The following is a 20,805-nucleotide window of genomic DNA, read 5'->3' as shown; positions in this document are numbered from 1 at the left end:
CAGGCTAGCTCAGTGCTGCCCCTGCTCATTAAGTATCTTATGTTGAAGGCCGACTATGGTACTGCAGGCTGCAACTACAGGGAACTGCCAAAATAAAGAAAACACCAACATAAAGTGTCTTCAATGAGTCAGAACAGCTTCAATGGACCTTGGCTTAGATTCAAACAAGTGTCTATTGGAGGGATGTGACACCATTCTTCTATGATAAATTCCATCATTTGGTGTTTTGTTGATGGTGGTGGAAAATGCTGTCTCAGGCGCAGCTCCAGAATCTCTCATAAGAGTTCAGTTGGGTTGAGATCTGTTGACTGAGACTGCCATAGAATATGGTTTATATTGTTTTCAGACTGATCAAACCATTCAGTGACCACTTGTGCCCTGTGGATGGGGGCAATGTCATCCTATGGGGCATAGACATGGTAGCCAAAATAATACCCTGCCCAGTATTTTTTACAAATGACCCTAAGCATGATGGGATGTTAATTGCTTAATTAACTAAGGACCACACCTGTGTGGAAAAGCACCTGCTTTCAATATCCTTTGTATCACTCATTTAATCGTGTTTCCATTATTTTGGCAGTTACCTGTACATTATCTTCTTCTTTTGAGTGCGATATTAAAATTATTGGTTCAAGGACATACATCTGATGTATTAGAAGCAATTACTTGTACCACGATTGTCTTAAAAAAATGTTTACACGAAGATTGCCATATTTCCATACGCTATCATGGGGGATCCTGTTTTCTGCTAATGCCTGTAGTACCGCTAATGCCTTGAACTTCCGTGGTTTTAACGAAAGGGGACAGTCGTTCTCCCCTGGTATGTGGTCAGTTATATTGAGAAGTGTCAAATAAATTAATGTACTTACAAGTGATATGCAGGCTATATTATGTTTCATCTTAGGTACCTTCATGTGTGTAGTTTACAGTATAGAAGTAGTACCCTAACCTGTCCAGTAGATGGCATGGTGTAGGCCTGTTCGATGCACTGAAAATATGGATTCTGTGATTTTGATATTGTGGTATCTGGATCAAAATGATCCTATCAGATTTTTTTCTGAAAAACCGTCTCAAAAACAGCTAGATCGATCTGATCCTGGATTGCAACAAAATAATATTAGGCTGGGTTTAGTTAGCCAGCCCAATTCTGATATATCTTCCAATAATTGGTCTTTTGACCATTCACATCAGATCTCTTCAACATCAGATCTGTTTTTAGAACTGATCTGATTGGACAAAATAACAATTTAGTGAAAAAAAAGATCAGAATTGTGTTGACCGTCTAAATGCAGTTTTACAGAATCGGGATAATCTGATCACCATTGAACATTTTGAAAAACGAAGCCCAGGTTATAATCTGGTAGCCATCGATGGTTGCAATTTTATGGCCATATCTACATGACCATTGTGTCCCATTGGAGTCAAAATTAAAATAAAAGATTTACCTCTTGTCTACTGACTTTAATACATACAGTGGGGCAAAAAAGTATTTAGTCAGCCACCAATTGTGCAAGTTCTCCCACTTAAAAAGATGAGAGAGGCCTGTAATTTTCATCATAGGTACACTTCAACTATGACAGACAAAATTAGAAAAAAAATCCAGAAAATCACATTGTAGGATTTTTTATTATTTTATTTGCAAATTATGGTGGAAAATAAGTATTTGGTCAATAACAAAAGTTTATCTCAATACTTTGTTATATACCCTTTGTTGGCAATGACAGAGGTCAAACGTTTTCTGTAAGTCTTCACAAGATTTTCACACACTGTTGCTGGTATTTTGGCCCATTCCTCCATGCAGATCTCCTCTAGAGCAGTGATGTTTTGGGGCTGTTGCTGGGCAACACAGACTTTCAACTCCCTCCAAAGATTTTCTATGGGGTTGAGATCTGGAGACTGGCTAGGCCACTCCAGGACCTTGAAATGCTTCTTACGAAGCCACTCCTTCGTTGCCCGGGCGGTGTGTTTGGGATCATTGTCATGCTGAAAGACCCAGCCACGTTTCATCTTCAATGCCCTTGCTGATGGAAGGAGGTTTTCATTCAATCTCACGATACATGGCCCCATTCATTCTTTTTAAGTGGGAGAACTTGCACAATTGGTGGCTGACTAAATACTTTTTTGCCACACTGTATGTCAAATTACTCAAGATGATGCCTAGGTGGCATACATGCCCCAGATATCAGAAAGCAAAGCTTAAATTAAATGTCATGAAATAACTAGAAACATTCAGTGTTGGCGTAGCTACTCTGAAAATATAGGTTACCAATTACTTCACACTGGAAGATTAAGCTACACTAAAGCTACCGTTAAGAAAACATATAGTTTACTTAACTAAATTACTTTGAAAAAGTAGTTCACTACATCCAAACTTCTCTGTGAAACATGATCATATTTAGGCAAAATCTGAAATGTCGTAGACTACAAATTATAAAAAACAAATCCCTTTGGGGTTATATGTTAATACAATCTGTAATTTAGCATATTAAACACAAAAATGATGTTCAAGTGAGAATTAAGCAGGTCTAATACCAAAAAAAGAAAGGAAATGAGGCTATTACCTACTTTACCCATATTTTATTTCAGCAAAATAAGTAGTGTGTAGTTCCAGTAGTTAGCTACACTGCTACATGTAAAAAATAAATTAACTACTTTTTAAACTACCACCAAGCTACTGCAAAATGTAGTTCACTTCCCCAAAACTGGGAACGTTTACTGTTCCAGGGTCATGACATAGTATTACAGTGCATGCACCGTCTCCAAATGTCATTTTCTCCCTTGAGAAATACCAAATTGTGTACATTTCAAGGGTTGGTGTGGGGATAGACGATACTATCTTTGGGTACGTGGGTTACGTGGGATTCGTGGCGTTTGACAGTAAAGTTGAGAGGGGTGGAGCTTAGAGGGGGGGGGGGGGGGGGGCACAGGGCTCGGGGCTCCGGGAGGTGGGGGGGCTTCATCAAAGGACCCAAAATGTTACAGGGCAAGCTGGTTTCCAGTAGTTACCACAGCTACAAAGTAAATATTGGCTACATAGGAAAAATTTATGCAAACATTTTTTTTTCTTAATTTAAGGTTATGTATACGGTTAGCAACTTGGTTAAGGAAAGGGTTAGGATTTAAATAAAATCAGATTTAAAAAATATGAATTGTAGAAATAGGCGGGCTTTATGATCTTGTGGCTGTAATAACTAGTGACGACCTTGGCACTCGCTAATTCGTTAAGTTAGGACGTTGGGAACGTGTGAGATCATCTGATTGGTCGGTAGCCATATGTGGGAGGAGTGTTTACGCGGCTATTTATTTAGCTAGTTCCAATCTATTATTGTCTTTGGTGTAGTCCAGCTGGTCTGGTCGGTGGTGAAAGACATAGCACTCTTAGCACTTGTTTTATTTATTATTTCACCGTCAACGGGTTTAAAAAATGTACTTTATGTTTTCTCATAACAACTCACTGGACGACAGTTTCCCTTCCTCCCAGCAGGAAGACCTGGGTTCTCAACGGTTGTCCTGGGGGAATCTGGTGCATAAACTAACCGTAATCAAAAGGATCAATCAACGGTTGGCAGACAAAGATCATTGCAGTTGGAATAGTGACACTGGTGAGTGTTTGTTTAGCACCGCAGCCTTTTGTCTGAGTGAGGAGTAGCCTACTGTCTTTGCTTTATTTAGGAGGATTGCTACAACGTTGCAAAATAATGTATCACACAAAAGGTATGCAGCAATATTGATTCCAAAACAGATTTAAAAGTATAACACTTTTTTTCTTGGCATCAATAGTTGCTTATCCATAAGCTTCATATGAAAAAGTTCCTCAAGACCGATTGTTACAGCACTATACAGTACAATGAATGAAAAGTACCCCTATCGTTTTCTTTTCTGTTCCAGGATCAGTCACAGACATGTCCATGATATCAGAGTCTGACAGCGGTCTCTTCTACAGCCCACTGGAGGAGTCTCTCTGTGCCCATATTGTAAAGACCATTGTCGAGAGCCTCTCCGACGCTACGGACACTGTCCTGTGCTGCTCCAAACTGGTCCTACCAGATCCTCTCCTGCACAACATCAGTAGGGAGCTTCTCCATCTGGCTGCTAGTGAGCCTTGCGGCCTCAAGGGGGCGCTCATTGACCTGTGTGTGGAGCAGGGGGACCAACAAGGAGAACTGTGTAGTGTGGAGCAGATAGCCGTTGACCATAACCTGGTTCCTACCTTCCATCTCACCCTCGTGCTACGGCCAGAGGTGGGGGGGTTGTGGCCCAAGGTGCAGAGACTCTTTGGGGGCCGGAGGGCTGTGTCCCCCCAGAGGCAGAGTGGGAGACACACACTCAGGCTCAGTACCGGGTTCAGGGCTATCAAAAGAAAGCTGTATAGTTCAGGAGAGCTGCTTGTTGAAGAGTGCTGACCTGGCAAGAGCTATGAGTGTTTTGTAGTAGATATCAGACCTGAGTCTAATAATACATATCTGAAATACTTTGATATACTTAGTATGCTGCACTTTGTTTGGTTTGCCTGCTACAATGGAACCAGTGTAATGTTCCCAAAAGTGCAAATCAAGCATGCTTCAATAGTTTGACTCTGGTCGGATGTATTTAATGTTGTCTGACTCTGGTCTGATGTATATAATATTGTCTATGACTCTGGACTAAAGACAACACTACATTGAGAGAAGCCTTGTATGGCTCTTTGTGATAGAAGTGGTTTCAGATATTCCAATGTGGTCACCAATATACCTAAAGAAAACTCACTCCACGTCTGAGGGTGTGTAGGTACCCTGAATAGTCAAATTCTGAAGATGCTCTTAATTCCCATAGTGGGGCAAAAAAAGATTGTGCAACAATGTTAACCATGTAGTTTTTTTTGTATATGCTAAAATGTATTGAATGTTTTCTAGGGAACACATCTTATGGCAGCTTTTCCACATCAATTGACATGTGGAGACAATTGAATGTAAGATATGGCGATTAAGACAATGCAAAACTATGAATTTGATTAGACAGTATTGATACTCATATTCACCTGAACTGCTTTTTGTACTTTCCTTCAAGAACTTGAAACTGAAAAACTAAAATACATTTTCAAATTAAAATATCCATGTGAAATATTTTGTTCGTGGATCAAATATTTGTCTCTGTAATAAAATAAAACTACACTAGGTCATTATATAGTGATTATAATGAAACATTTGTTTCATTTTAATAAATACAGATTCATTTGTGCAATAATTTGCAATCCACCAAGCTACAAGCAAATCCACAGGGTACATTCAATTATATAATTACATTAGCTACATAATTCCATCTACCCCATGTAATAACAATGTATGGTATATACAGGTACTAACTATAAATGTTATAAAAACTGGCTCAGATGTCTATCCTTAAAGACCTTGAGTTGGTTCTTCTAAATGTTTATCAAAGCATAATATGGGAAAGAGCTTTTATTATAGCAGCTGTAGCAGTATCTCATTCAAAAATACATTGCTAGGCTTAAAAAAAAGAGATAAACACTAGTGTTTGTTATTAAACCAGCCATCACCTGGTCAGTTTGTTTCACAGTTCTACAGGAAGTTAAGTCTGTCCGCAGGAGTGTGCAGAGAGAGAGGGGTCCCCCCACAGCCCATATGTCTGCAAGGCATTTTCTCTCTAATTGCTGCTCCAATCTTACGCTCCAATTTGTGTGTGTTGGCTTGAATAGAGCGTTGTCTATTGATTTCTTCACATTCGATTCAAGTACCAAATAATCTGAGGGGGAAAATAAGTATGGAGCAATCAAAACATCAAATGGATCTCCAACAACAGAACCTTTTCCATTGAGGTTCAAATCAGAGCAGATGGTCAGCAGGTCATGCAAGCACACATCAAAAATGTTAATCATGGCCATCATTCAGTTACATTTTTTTTAATAACACATTGGTTAATAAAAAATATTGGAACAGTGTAAAAGTTAATTTGTGTTTCACTTTCACGGATCTGTGAATTTGAACTGGTTGCTGATTGCCCATTTGGCCAGGTGGGAATGTTCTGGGAGCCTAACTTTAGTCAACCAGCTTAAATGCAATGGGAAACCCATCCACTGTCAATGATCTATCAGCAGGCAAGTAAGGGCATTTCACACATAGTTCTGAGCTGTAGTATTTTATTTACAGTTGGTGTGGTTGGTTTCACATTGCCAAATGAACTAAATTGCCTAAACCTGAAAAAAAGAAATGTATTGTCACAGATGCAGTGAAATGTGTTGTTTTTATAGAGTCAGCCATGGTAGTATGGCGCCCCTGGAGCCTTGCTCAAGGGCACAGACAGACTTCACCTTGTCAGCTTGGGTATTCTAACCAGCGACCTTTCGGTTACTGGCCCAACACTCTACTAGGCTACCTACCACATGTTCAAGGATTTTTTTAATTGGAGAAAAATGCTCACGTTAAGTATATTAAGTTGAGAGCATGTGAACATCTGCAACAGGATTTTGTGCATGCAGGAACAGCCATGTATGCTTTTTTTTAACATAATAGCATAGGTTAACAGGAAGGATAAACCGATATCACAATAGGTCTTGCTCATATCGATATCAAACCCAAATCAAACAATTTAGAAGTCAAAACAGTATCAAGCGATACTGATATAATTTTCAAGTTTTATTAGTCGTACAGGATACACGTGGTATACACCAGCCAATGAAATGCTTACTTGCAGCTTCCTTCTTGACAATGCAACAACAATAAGAAATAATAAAAGATAAGAATACAAACATAAAGTAAATGGCTCAGTAGAATATAATAAACATTTCACCATAAGAATAATACAGTAAGGTAGAATTTATAGTCCAATATTTACATGTGTTTTGGGGAAGGGGGGATTTGGGGGCAAGTGTTTAAATTGTGCAGTATTTGGCAATCATAATAGGAGTCTGGCAGCAGCAGTTGTGATTTGTGTTTAGCATTAATTTATATGTGTGTATGTCTGTGGGAATTTTAGATATTGGTGCCCACCATTACAACGTACCCTTCTGTATGTCTGTGGGAATTTTAGATATTGGTGCCCACCATTACAACGTACCCTTCTGTATGTCTGTGGGTTCTTATCCCTGTATCGTGATCTGAATCTCCGACAGTCGTAGGCGTTCCCATCCGCTGAGCCCTTTGGTACAAGTCAGAGTCTCCGAAATGATGAGCAAGATACAGCAAGCCTTCCTCTGGAAGACAAAAACACACAAAAATGTATCCAATATATTGAAAAATGTAATTATGCACTTTATCAAAAATCTTAAACTTCAGAATTATTTCACTGCATTGGCCTGGCGAGGCATCCACCATAGTCCAAATCAAAATGTTATTTGTCACATGCACCGAATACAAACAGGTGTAGTCTTACAGTGAAATACTCGGCTGGGGTTCGCCCCTATATATAGACCCCATGGCCGCAACACACGTTCTCTACATCATTTTTGAGCCGCCTCTAGCACCGTAGAGGATTGGAGTGATCCATATAGCTCAGACCTGCCCGTCTTCACACTACTCAACACTGCAGCAGAATCAGAGCAAATCGCAACTCTGAGTGGTTTCACCTCCTCCACCAATCTAAAACCTATAATCATGGCCATCAACTCGGCTGCATATACTGACTGACACTTAATAAATTAATCGCTTACAAACTCTAACGTTGAAATCTGGGATATACACACCTGCCCCCACCCTTCCACTGACTATCATTTGAACCAACTGTATACATCCTTAAAAACAAATAAAACAGATTATCCATCTCCACACACCATCTCACGTCCTCACCCCATTCTCTCCTGCCCTCAGTCATGTCAACATCTACACTTGGTTTCGCAAATAGCCACGGAGGAACATTCCCCAATGCAATTGCCGGCCCTATCTCTCTCCCTCAGTCTGAGCAAATTTTTTCTGAGTTCCCATTTGTCTTGAACGCACTGAAGTCTAAATGTCAGAGTTCCCATTTGTCTTGAACGCACTGAAGTCTAAATGTCAGAGTTCCCTGTTGTTTTGAACTCGACATATGATCTCCGCAGAAATTAATGTCGCAATTAAAACAATTGGAAACTGGGACTCGGAAATCTCTGACTTGAAACCACCAGAAGAGGAGAAGGGAGAGGGATAACTGGGAGTATTTGTATGGAGGTCAACGAGTGTCAAATTTGGTTAACAAAAAATGTAATGGCTTATTTGTTATCTGTGGCTTATTTGACCTAATAGACGTTTCGTAATGATAAGGATGTTATGAGTGTACTGATATAAGTAGGACTATAAATCTGAGGGTCATGCTAGAAGGGATCCAGCTTTTGACAAATTAACGTCAGATTTACTTTTTGTAGCAGCAGGTTAGTATAATTTACGCAGCAGTTTATGATAATTAGGTTAAGGTTAGGAAATGGGTTTGGGTTAGCTAAAATGCTCACAAAAAAATGTTGACGTTAATTAAGCAAAAGATGGATCCCTTCTAGCCATGAACTTATCGGAGTTGTGCCTGATCGTCATTAATTAACACAGTTTCCAATTTTTTTAATACATTTTTTATTTAAAAAGGCAAGTCAGTTAAGAACAAATTCTTATTTTCAATGATGGCCTACACCGGCCAAACCCTGAGCCAATTGTGCGCCGCCATATGGGACTCCCAATCATGGCCGGTTGTATTACAGCCTGGATTCGAACCAGGGTGTCTGTAGTGATGCCTCAAGCATTGAGATGCAGTGCCTTAGACCGCTGCACCACTCTGGAGTGCCTATTTCTAAACCTGATCTTCTTAAAATATAATTTTAAACCTTAAAAAAATGATTTACAAAATCGTTTGTGGTAACCCTAACCAAGCTGCTAATCTTATGCTAACCCTAACCTTAAATTAAGACCGAAAAGCACATTTTTGTTTTCATGAACTTTTATCAAATAGACAATTTTGACTTTGTGGCTGTGGTAACCTGAGGTAGTAGTAGTAGAAACCGCTGTGTCTCGTCAGAGTGGAAGAGAGAGGCCAACTCTGCAGAAAATCTGTCTCCCTCCAGTAGGCGGCGTTTTTTCGTTGACTCGGTCACCAAGCAAGGAGTTTTTGTATGGAGGTCAATGAGAGAGTGTTGAATTGGGTCAACAAAAAATGTACGGTTTATTTGATACATGAGGTTTATTTGGTCGAATATAAGTGTCATAATGCTTACGTTGTTACGAGTGTAATGATAGGACACGTGACATCCCGGCAACTTTGAGAAAAAACACTGAATATTTGAGTTGTCTCGAGATGGCTATGCATATTCATGCATTGAGGCTAGTAGAGCATCTCTCTCCATTGAAAACAGGCGGTTGATGTCAACAACCCTTATCGAATATTCAAACAAGATTACAAGAATGAGATGTATCATCCAATCCAGAGAAAGGATAGGCGGGAGCTAGACAACCCGCCCAGCCGCTTTGTGATCGACTCCCATTGTTAGGGCGGAGAGACATGTATCTTGTCAGTATATCCATCATCTTTGCTGTCGTATCTGCCCTCTCATTCGCTAAAATGGTCCCACCCGATTTTGCCTCCTCCTGAGTGTCTTCCACTTTTTAAGACTTTTTATTTCATTGTTAGAGCGGCTACTAGACTAGCGTACTACTACTTCCTTCACCATGAAGTGGAGTATCTGGTCAATATAATGGCTAATCTGATACATTCAGGATCAGGGGTTGTCCCATTGTAGCCTGGTCTCATAGACTGGACGTAACATAGTACATGTAAATCCACAACACTCAAGTTAGTATTATATGTTACATTTGGTATGGTTACATAAGACAGATGGTTACTTAAGGCAAAAACGAAGTGGTGTGGTTGGTCGGGGTGGATGGGTATGCATATAACATGAATGTCTAGTAACCAAAGTTGTGATTTCAAATCTAATCACGGACCATTTTAGCTAATAAGCAACTTTTCAACTACTTACTACTTTTTAGCTACTTTGCAACTGCTTAACATGTTAGCTAACCCTTACCCTAACGATAACCCTTTCAACTCACCCTTTCACTAACCTTAACCCTTTTAGCTAACCCTAACCCTAAACAAGTTACCGAGCTTCATTCAAGCTAACTGATCAACGGAAGCCTCAGATGAACAGTGCTTGACTTGGGCAGGAGCTGACGGGAGCTGAGTACTGGCCACTCAAATGTTCTACTGCTTGAGCTCCTGTTCCTCTTATAGATGTTACAGGTTTTAGCTAGGTAGCGGTGGTGCGCGCTAGCAGCCTTTCAGTCGGTGACGTCAGTTGCTCTGAGACTTAAAGTAGTGGTTCCCCTGGATCTGCAAGCGCCGCGGCCCTTGTGGAGCGATGGGCAACGATGCTTCGTGGGCGACCATTGTTGATGTGTGCAGAGGGTCCCTGGTTCGCGCCTGGGTTTGGGCAAGGGGACGCCATAAAGTTAAACTGTTACACAAACTATTACAGACTACAAAGGGAAGCACAGCCGAGAGCTGCCCAGTGACACAAGCATACCAGATGAACAAAATTACTTCTATGCTTGCTTCGAGACAAGTAACACTGAAACATGCATGAGAGCATCAGCTGTTCCTGACAACTGTGTGATCACGCTCTACGCAACCGATGTGAGTAAAATTCACAAAGCCGCAGGGCCAGACGGATTACCAGTACATGTAATCCGAGCATGCGCTGACCAACTGGCAAGTGTCTTCACTGACATTTCAAACCTCTCCCTGTCTGAGTCTGAAATACAGGATGTTTCAAGCAGACCACCATAGTCCCTGTGCACAAGAAAACTAAGGTAACCTGCCTAAATGACTACCGACCTGTAGCACTCACGTCTGTAGCCATGAAGTGCCTTAAAAGAATGGTCACATCAACATCATTATCCCAGAAACACTAGACCCACTCCAATTTGCATACCGCCCCAACAGATCCACAGATGATGCAATATCTATTGCACTCCACACTGTCCTTTCACACCTGGATAAAAGGAACACCTTTGTGAGAACGCTATTCATTGACTACAGCTCAGCGTTCAACACCATAGTGCCCTTAAAGCTCATCACTAAGCTAAGGACCCTAGGACTAAACACCTCCCTCTGCAACTGGAAATTCAATTCCAAAATCCTCTCAAAAAGGAAAGTGATCATTACTTAAAAATACAAATTCTGAGAGCTTTTCAATATCATGTAGAATATTAAATCAATGTTGTACGTTATTCAGAGGCATATATTACAGATACTGCATTGTGAGGGGTTGTGTCTCTATATCCGACAGTAGCAGTGAATCAAAACATTAGATAGCAGATAATAAATGGATCAAAGTAGGAAATGGGTGGAGAGCAGCGTGTGTTTGGGGTCGCTTGCTCACAAAATGCTGGAGTAGATTCTCTGCTATCTTCCCCTCTTCTGTGTTTGAATGAGGCACATGCTGTACTCCATCTGTTATGTCATGTTGCATGCCTGAACTGCATAGGCTTAAACTCCATATATGTACACTAGGTGGTGCTATGGAATCAACTATAAACTTCCAATGTGTAGCCTTGAGTTACCTGTTTTACATTATTGCTGACATAAAAGACAGGAGGAACCCTTAAATTGAATCAGAGTATTTGATCAGTTCTCCCTTCTAAAAACCCATGGTTTATATATTTTAAAAAACAAATAACAAAAGACATTATGGACATACTCGGTGGCCAGTTAATTAGGTTCAACCAGTTAATTAGGTTCTAGTACCTGGTTGGACCCCCCTTTGCCTCCAGAACAGTCTGAATTATTCGGGGAATGGATTCTACAAGGTGTCAGAAACGTTGCACAGGGAGGTTGGTCTATGCTGACGCAATGGCATCACGCAGTTGCTGCAGATTGGACGGTGGTACATTCATGCTGCGAACAGACCATTCCATCTCCTCCCAAATATGCTCTATTGAGTTTGGTCAGCAACAATGTTCAGATACGGTGTGGCATTCAATCGTTGCTCAATTGGCACGAAGGGACCTAACGTGTACAGGAAAACATTCCCCTCACCAGTGCAATACCGCCACCAGCCTGTACTGTTGACACCAGGAAGGATGGGTCACAAGGACGGCTGCTTACGCCAAATCCCGACTGCCATCAGCATGACGCAACAGGAACTGGGATTTGTCGGACCAGGCAATGTTTTTCCTCTCCTCAGTTGTCCAGTGTTGGTGATTGTGTGCCCACTGGAGCCGCATCTTCTTGTTTATGGCAGATAAAAGTGGAACCTGGTGTGGTCTTCTGCTGCAATAGCCCATCCATCATGACAAGGATCAACAAGTTGTGCGTTCCAAGATGCTGTTCTGCACACCACTGTTGTACTGCGCCATTATTTGTCTGTTTGTCTCTTTCGACCTCTCTTATCAACAAGTTGTTTTCACCCACAGGACTGCCGCTAACTGGATTTTTTTGTTTCTCTCAACATTCTCGGTAAACCCGAAACACTGTTGTGAGTGAAAAGCTCGGGAGATCGGACATTTCTGAGATACTGGATCCGGCACGCCTGGCACCGACGATCATACCACTCTCAAAGCCGCTTAGGTCACTCCTTTAGCCCATTCTAACGTTCAGTCGAACAGTAACTGAATGTCTCGACGCCTGTCAGCCTGCTTTATATAGCAAGCCATGGCCACGTGACTCACTGTCTGTAGGAGCGATCCATTTTCATGAACGGGTGATGTACCTAATAATTTGGCAAGGTTGGGGTCAATGTAGGAAGTGAGTAATTGTCAGTCCCATTTTAAATGAAGTACAACTTATACAGTTTAGCAGGTTTAGCATGTGTCACAAATCATCTCAAAGCATTCTCATACTCTATCAATGGTGTATAAACATAAATAGTGTGTTATGACACATTTGGCAATTCTCCCTACAGTGGGAATGGTTAGCTCACCCTTTATACTCCATTTATAGAATATAGAATATGGCATATGCATATAGATACTTTTTTTGGTAAAAGCAGCTGTTAGTTGGTTAATTATGTGGATTCCTGGGAGGCTTGGGTTTATGACTAAAGTGGAATTTAAATAGAATCACAAGTCAGGTGTATTCAGGATGCTTCAAAGGTTGAATCCAAATTCAAAACTTGACGAGTTGGTTTGAAGTACTAAAAGGACAAAACAAGATATTTGAGGCAAAGGGCATTTCAAGACAGCCTTTTCAAAATGTTTATGAACAGTCAACACTGCTCAGGACATAGCTTAGTTGAAAATGCGTACACAAAAGCTGACTCCATTAGATGTATTTTCAAAGACACATACTAAGTATTTCAGACTTCAAATAAGTAGGTGCACCTTGCTCCACTGACACTAGCTATTGTGAAAGACCAAATAAGTTTTAATTATAATTAATGATTAATTTAGAGGCCCTAGTAAATATTAATAAGGATAGGGGAGAATAAGTCTAGACTATTTTCACAAGTGTAATTTAGCTAACAAATATGTTATAATATTATAATTCACATAAAAATTGAAGTATCAATTTAGTTAAACATATTTTTCAAAAAGTGATTAGCTCAATTGATAGCGACAGAGTCACATATGACCAAGCAAAGTCCATTTTTGCTTTGCTTTGGTATTTGGTATTGAACATTTGATTAGGATCCCCATTCGTTGTTGCAAAAGCAGCAGCTACTCTTCCTGGGGTCCACAAAAAACATGACACATAATACAGAATGACATAATACAGAACATCATTAGACAAGAACAGCTTTGACTCCTCGACTTTAGAAGGTCGTAGCTCAGCCTCAGAATGCCATCAAACCAGATATTTTTACATTTAATTGTTTAAATGTAACCTTTATTTAACTAGGCAAGTCAGTTAAGAACAAATTATTATTTACAATGATGGCCCATGTGCATCAGAACCCCACTTTTCTCGTAAAACTTACAGCTTGTCTTCCCATTCAAAATCAAACTAAAAAAGGGTAGGCTTTTTGCACTTTTTTAACAAGGGGCATGGTATACCGCCTCAGTTTGAGCCCTGGTTTTAAGGTACTGGTTCACTGTAGTTCACTGACAGTCTAGTTGACTGACTTATTGCACTTATTGCACATTTCAAATATACAGCAGGGGAAAAAACTGTTTGAACCAGAGAGGTTACACTCTATGTGTTGTAATGTGTTGCAACAATTGTCCCTTGGCCTGCCTAACAACGGAGTGTTATTTTCCCCACACAAGAGGTCAGAGGGATGATGTCACAACAGACCTAGACCACCAGACCTGCTGCCCAGCAGACCTAGTCACAGACTGGCCACTAAGCCAGGATATAAGAAGCCAGGTCCCAGATCTGTTTGTGCTGTCTTGTGACAATGACCATATTAGTTGGCAAACCAGCATTTGAGTTGACAAGACAGCACAAACTGATTTGGGACCAGGCTAGTACAATAGTGCCAGGTTGGCTAGACAGATGACCACATAGTCAAATGTAGTTGAGAAAGAGATAAATGCATTCCAGCAGGTCAAGATGAGTTGGCATGTTTTGTTTATCTTTATTGCGTGTGCTAGTCAGTGCCACTTTATGGCATGTCTTACAGGGGGAGTTACCTGTTTTTTTGCTTATCTAGGTTAGCATCAAACAGTTCTAGAATGTTCTCTGATATATCAGTCAACATCACATCGGAACGTGTAATCATAAAGCATGCTAGGGTAGGAGTGCTGATCTAGAATCAGTTTAGCCTTTTAGGTCAGGGGTATTCAACAGGGGGTCTGCAAAAATGTTTATAAGGTATTTTTATGAATATTGTTAGCACCAACAGAATAAATTAAATTGGAATAACAAACAGTACCTACTGTTGAAAATATGATAATATATGTTTTTCTAGTGAGCAAATTTCTAATATTGAGGAAATTACACTCACTGGAGTATCTGAGTATTCAATTAAAATGGTCAAAAAGTTACAAAAATAGCTTCTTAGCAAAGAGCAATTTTTCAAGGAAGAATTTTGCTAGGACTGTCTGGGAGTGATCTGAGTGGAGAGGGGAAAACGGAAAATTAGCTGTTAATGGCAGAGAGGTTTGGAACTCTCTTTCGTACTGGTCTATTAATTAATGTACTGCATGGTGACGACACATGGAAGGCCAAAACTCCATGCCACCAAAACAGGCTGACATATCAGGTGGTCTTTTCAAACAGCTCAACACGAAAAGGCCATTATCATCATTTTCACAATTTCACAATATTATTCCAACCTCATAGTGTGGAAATATATGCTGTATAAAACACAGGAAAAACACATCTTGGCCTTTAAACAGTTTAACAGCAGCTCTTATGCCTTGCTAACTGGTTATATGCGGCATGTGTATAACTACACGTGTAGTATGTGAACATGGCATTAGTGGAAACGTTTTGGAGTTACCTTTCTAGCTAATAGGCTATGTTAGAGTTTACACTTTCTCTTTAAATTATAACATGGGGAGGTCAAAATAATGAAAAACTATCTACCAAATCTATTCATTTTAAAATGTTGATTACTTCTCCTTGCTATTATCATTCATACGATAAGACAAGGCGTGCACATTGGAGCTCCCTGGGTCGCCGGTTTGCCTGCCCTGTCAAAGGTTACAAAGATACACATATCAGAGAATGTTGACTCGAGTGGGAATATCCAATGTTTTAAATTAAACTGTCAATCTTTCATAGGAAACCTATTGAAATCCTAGAAGTATAGATAATAGAATATGAATTCCCATTCAAGTTGGCATTCGGTAAAGCTTTCAAATGATATCAAACCCATCCGAATGATATCAAACCCAACCGAATGATATCAAACCCAACCGAATGATATCAAACCCAACCGAATGATATCAAACCCAACCGAATGATATCAAACCCAACCAAATGATATCAAACCCAACCGAATGATATCAAACCCAACCGAATGATATCAAACCCAACCGAATGATATCAAACCCAACCAAATGATATCAAACCCAACCGAATGATATCAAACCCAACCAAATTATATCAAACCCAACAGTCTCATTGCTTGGTGGGGTATGCAAAATGGGGCAACTTTGAGCACCTCTATCTTCTGGATGTTTTGGCATTCAGATTCAAAAAGTCACTTTCTGACCACTGGGCAAACATGTAAGGAAGATTTTGTTCAAATCAAAAGAGGTGCATTCAGAAAGTGATTGAATTCATATAGTTTATACCTTATCTATTGTACACTACACCTGTTAACGGATCCAGTGATTGAGCAAGTGAACGTGGTTAAAAACCAATCAGAAAATATCAGGTTAAAATCAAACCAAGAGTATTAATTGTATGTACAACATATAATTTGGGGTGTGCTTATATTTTTGCAATTACTCACATTTTTTACATATCCCAACACCCCCTGAGACACCTGCAGGTGGGGTTACAGCCAGAGTTAAGTGCTTTGCTCTGGGATTCAAACGAGCAACCTTTTGGTTACTGGCTCAATGCTCTAACCTCGAGGATACCTGCAGACAATATATGATGTGTGGTGTTCTGTGTCCATCCCACTTGAGCAATAGAGAGTTTATTATCCAAACCGTCTGTATACTGTACTTTATAGGATATTCAAGCCTATCTTGAAGGCCTTATTCTGACAGTTTGAACTGACCAGTCAAAAGTTATGTTTACTTAACGAAATTAGAGAATGCATGCTTCTGCCTACGCAGAGTTGTAAGATTGGATGGCTCATGGCAGTTTTGAACACTTGTCATGTTCCAACGGGTAAAATATGGCACATGATTATAATTGTGGGTTTGATCATTTTAAGGATCCCATTTTGGCAAAATATTTGGTTAAAGTTCAACCAGCAGGGAAAATCCATGTATGACGGTTGTGCTCTGTGCGATACAGAACCATATACTATGTATTTACAACTCTTCAGTAGTGATATGAGATATTTATCTACAGTGTAGCTGTACCAAGTAAACTGTATAAAGTTGATTGAGTCATACCATGAGTCAACCAACCTGATTGGCGGAGGTAGCCTCATGGTTTACCGGCTTCAACATCCCGTATGCTACCAAGCACCGTTGTGCACTAGAGCAAGGCTCTTTGCTCCAGCAGCCCTTAATTGTGTGTTAAGTGTCAGATTGGGTACTGTTACAGCAACAAATACAGGATTTCCATCCAAATGGACCAACAAAGCAAGTTTTCTAGTATTGCAATGACAGTCTTAAAGGCTTTAACAGGAAGCTTAAAATATGGTGTTCTTGATCCTTCCAATTAATTGGAATTTGAAAATACTTGATCAAAGTTCAACCAGGTGGGAAACTCCATGTATGACTGGTGGTGCTCTACTCGTGCAAAAAGGAAAATATATATTATGCATCATATACTTTTATTTCTGTTATTTTCAAGCAATGAAATAAGATCTTTATCTGTAGTGCACTGCAGTCTAAGCTGTATATGGTTGGTTGACTCATTGGAGTATTGAGGCCATGTTTCAACAGGTAAAATATGGGCGTTATTATGGTGTGTTTGCTTGATCCTGAACATGTGTTGACATTTGAGTCATTTCATTCATAATATCCCTATTATATAAACATGAGTCTAGGCTATAGGATGACCAATGTTATTACAGCAAATAGGCTATTGAGGATTCAAGTTATTCAAGTGATTCATGAGAGTCGAATATATATATTTTGGAATATGTGAGATTCTAATCATAGTTATTATGTAATCATTATTCTATAAACATGACATGAGGCTAACGTTACAGCTTGACTAACATTATGGCAGCAATAGGCTACCTCTAACACTCTGTTGCTTCAAGGGATTAACAGGAAGCTTCAAATATGGTGTTCTTGATCCTTCCAATTAATTGGAATTTGAAAATACTTGGTCAAAGTTCAACCAGGTGGGAAACTCCATGTATGACTGGTGGTGCTCTACTCGTGCAAAAAGGGGATTCAGAGGAGTCAACTGAAAAGTTTTCATTTCGAATAATGACAATATGGAATATATACTCATAATATCTTCATACTAGATCATACTTAGATCAGGTATTCCGAAACTGGGGTACGCGCAATGCTGTCGGGGGTAGGACAAATAAAAATGTGAATACATTTTTTTTATATACTTATTTTTTTCTTCACATTTTCAAACAGTCCATTTATATTTTCCAACGGGGCTATACATTTGGGTGAGGTTTCACTGCCAAAATGTAAATTAAGCCGCCAATATAAACCAGTGCTATAACAACACAATGTCAAATACAGGAAGCCTAGACAAATAATTCATATCCAATCACATGAACCATTACTCTCTCGCGGGAATTCCACTAACGGTCCGTATGTAGCCAAACGTAGCTGCAGCTCATGTTGGTATCTGTACTGATGGCGCAAAAGCCATGACAGGGAGACATAGTGGAGTGGTAACGCGCGTGCAAGCAGTTGCGGCAGATACCACTTGGGTACACTGCAGCATCCACCGAGAGGCTCTTGCTGCCAAGGGAATGCCTGACAGCTTGAAATACGTTCTGGACAATACAGTGCAAATGGTTAACTTTGTTAAAGCAAGGCCCCTGAACTCTCCTGTATTTTCTGCACTATGCAATGATATGGGCAGCGACCATTTAACACTTTTACAACATGCAATGGTTATCAAGGGGTGAACTATTGACACGTGTTTTTAAATTGAGAGACGAGCTTAAAGTTTTCTTTACTGACCATCATTTTCACTTGTCTGACCGCTTCTCACATGACTGGCCTACCTGGGTGATGCTTTTTCTCGCCTGAATGATCTGAATCTAGGATTACAGGGACTCTCCGCAACTACATTCAATTTGCGGGACAAAATTGAGGCTATGATTAAGAGGTTGGAGCTCTTCTCTGTCTGCATTAACAAGGACAACAAGCAGGTCTTTCCATCATTGTATGATGTTTTGTGTGCAAATGAACCCAAGCTTACGGACAACGTCAAATGTAATACGTGAGTTGGCTGTGCAATTACGCAGGTACTTTCCCGAAATGGATGACACATACAACTGAATTCGTTAACCCTTTCATGCCCTGCCTCCAGTCCACTTACCGAAATCTGAACAAGAGAGCCTCATCGAAATTGCAACAAGCGGTTCTGTGAAAATGTAATTTAATCAGATGCCACTGTCAGATTTCTGGATTGGGCTGCGCTCAGAGTATCCTGCCATGGCAAATCGCGCTGTTAAGACACTGATGCCCTTTGCAACCACATACCTATGTGAGAGTGGATTCTCAGCCCTCACTAGCATGAAAACTAAATACAGGCACAGACTGTGTGTGGAAAATGATTTAAGACTGAGACTCTCTCCAATACAACCCAACATTGCACAGTTATGTTTATCCTTTCAAGCACACTCTTCTCATTAACCTGTGGTGAGTTATTCACAATTTTCAATGAACAAATAAGCTTTTATATACAGTTCTCATTTACAACTGCGACCTGGCCAAGATAAAGCAAAGCAGTGTGACAAAAACAACAACACAGTTACAAATAAACAAATGTACAGTCAATAACACAATAGAAAAATCTATGTACAGTGTGTGCAAATGTAGAAGAGTAGGGAGGTAAGGCAATAAATAGGCCATAGAGGCGAAATAATTACAAATTAACATCAACACTGGAGTGATAGATGTGCAGATGATGATGTGCAAGTAGAGGTACTCAAGTGCAAAAGAGCAAGAAGATAAATAACAATATGGGGATGAGGTAGTTGGGTGTGCTATTTACAGATTGGCTGTGTACAGGTACAGTGATCGGTAAGCTGTTCTGACAGCTGATGCTTAAAGTTCGAGAGGGAGATAATAGTCTCCAGCTTCAGTGATTTTTGCAATTCGTTCCAGTCATTGGCAGCAGAGAACTGGAAGGAAAGGCGACCAAAGAAAGTGTTGGCGTTGGGGATGAGTGTAAGATGGTTAAATAAATAGCAAAATTATCGATCATTATTATTATATTATTATGTGTGCCCTGGTCCTATAAGAGCTTTTTGTCACTTCCCACGAGCCGGGTTGTGACAAAAACTCACACTCATTCTTATGTTTAATAAATGTATTGTATAGTGTGTACGTGTCAGGTGTAAAGGCAGTCAATGTTGTTCTCCCCCTTAGACGAGAAGGAGCATGGATAGGACCAAGATGCGGATTGAGGGAAATAAGCCATCTTTTAATGAAGAACAGCAAACAAGACACTACAAACTACAAAACAACAAACTAACAAACCTTCAACCGTCCTGTGTGGCCCAAACACTGACACAGGAACAAACACCCACAAAACACCAGTGAAACCCTGGCTGCCTTTGTATGACTCTCAATTAGAGACAAACAATACACACCTGTCTCTAATTGAGAATCATACCAGGCCGAACACAAAACCCCACATAGAAATACAAACATAGACAAACCCACCCAACTCACGCCCTGACCAACTAAAATGAATACAAAACAAAGGAAAACAGGTCAGGAACGTGACAGAACCCCCCCCTTAAGGTGCGAACTCCGGGCGCACCAGCACAAAGTCTAGGGGAGGGTCTGGGTGGGCGTCTGTCCACGGTGGCGGCTCTGGCGGTGGACGAGGTCCCCACCCCACCATAATCAATCCCCGCTTCTTTATCCCCCTCCCAATGACCACCCTCCCACTAACCCCACCTAAATGAAGGGGCAGCACCGGGATAAGGGGCAGCACCGGGATAAGGGGCAGCACCGGGACAAGGGGCAGCACCGGGACAAGGGGCAGCACCGGGACAAGGGGCAGCACCGGGACAAGGGGCAGCACCGGGACAAGGGGCAGCACCGGGACAAGGGGCAGCACCGGGATAAGGGGCGGCAGGTCCTGGCTGAGGGACTCCGGCAGGTCCTGGCTGAGGGACTCCGG

At 40.6% G+C, this 20,805-nt stretch overlaps 1 protein-coding gene across 1 annotated transcript; it reads left to right on the top strand.

The window, feature by feature from the left end:
• Positions 1-3,304: 3,304 nt before the first annotated feature.
• LOC129836511 (DNA damage-inducible transcript 4 protein-like) lies at positions 3,305-5,102 on the top strand. The gene is made up of 2 exons (XM_055902798.1): positions 3,305-3,602; positions 3,889-5,102. Exons 1-2 carry the CDS (start codon positions 3,425-3,427, stop codon positions 4,401-4,403), a joined length of 693 nt encoding a protein of 230 aa, XP_055758773.1. The 5' UTR covers positions 3,305-3,424; the 3' UTR covers positions 4,404-5,102.
• Positions 5,103-20,805: the final 15,703 nt, after the last annotated feature.

Source organism: Salvelinus fontinalis, chromosome 37, assembly GCF_029448725.1.
Source record: "Salvelinus fontinalis isolate EN_2023a chromosome 37, ASM2944872v1, whole genome shotgun sequence".
In the NCBI taxonomy this organism is placed as follows: Eukaryota; Metazoa; Chordata; class Actinopteri; order Salmoniformes; family Salmonidae; genus Salvelinus; species Salvelinus fontinalis.
This window is presented reverse-complemented; position numbering and strand designations above follow the sequence as displayed.

What these genes read in the sequence shown, in the direction of transcription:
- LOC129836511 (XM_055902798.1), top strand. Translation starts at nt 3,425, where the DNA reads ATGTACTTTATGTTTTCTCATAACAACTCACTGGACGACAGTTTCCCT. An exon ending in CAGTTGGAATAGTGACACTG is followed by an intron (nt 3,603 to 3,888) that starts GTGAGTGTTTGT and finishes TTTCTGTTCCAG; the next exon opens with GATCAGTCACAGACATGTCC.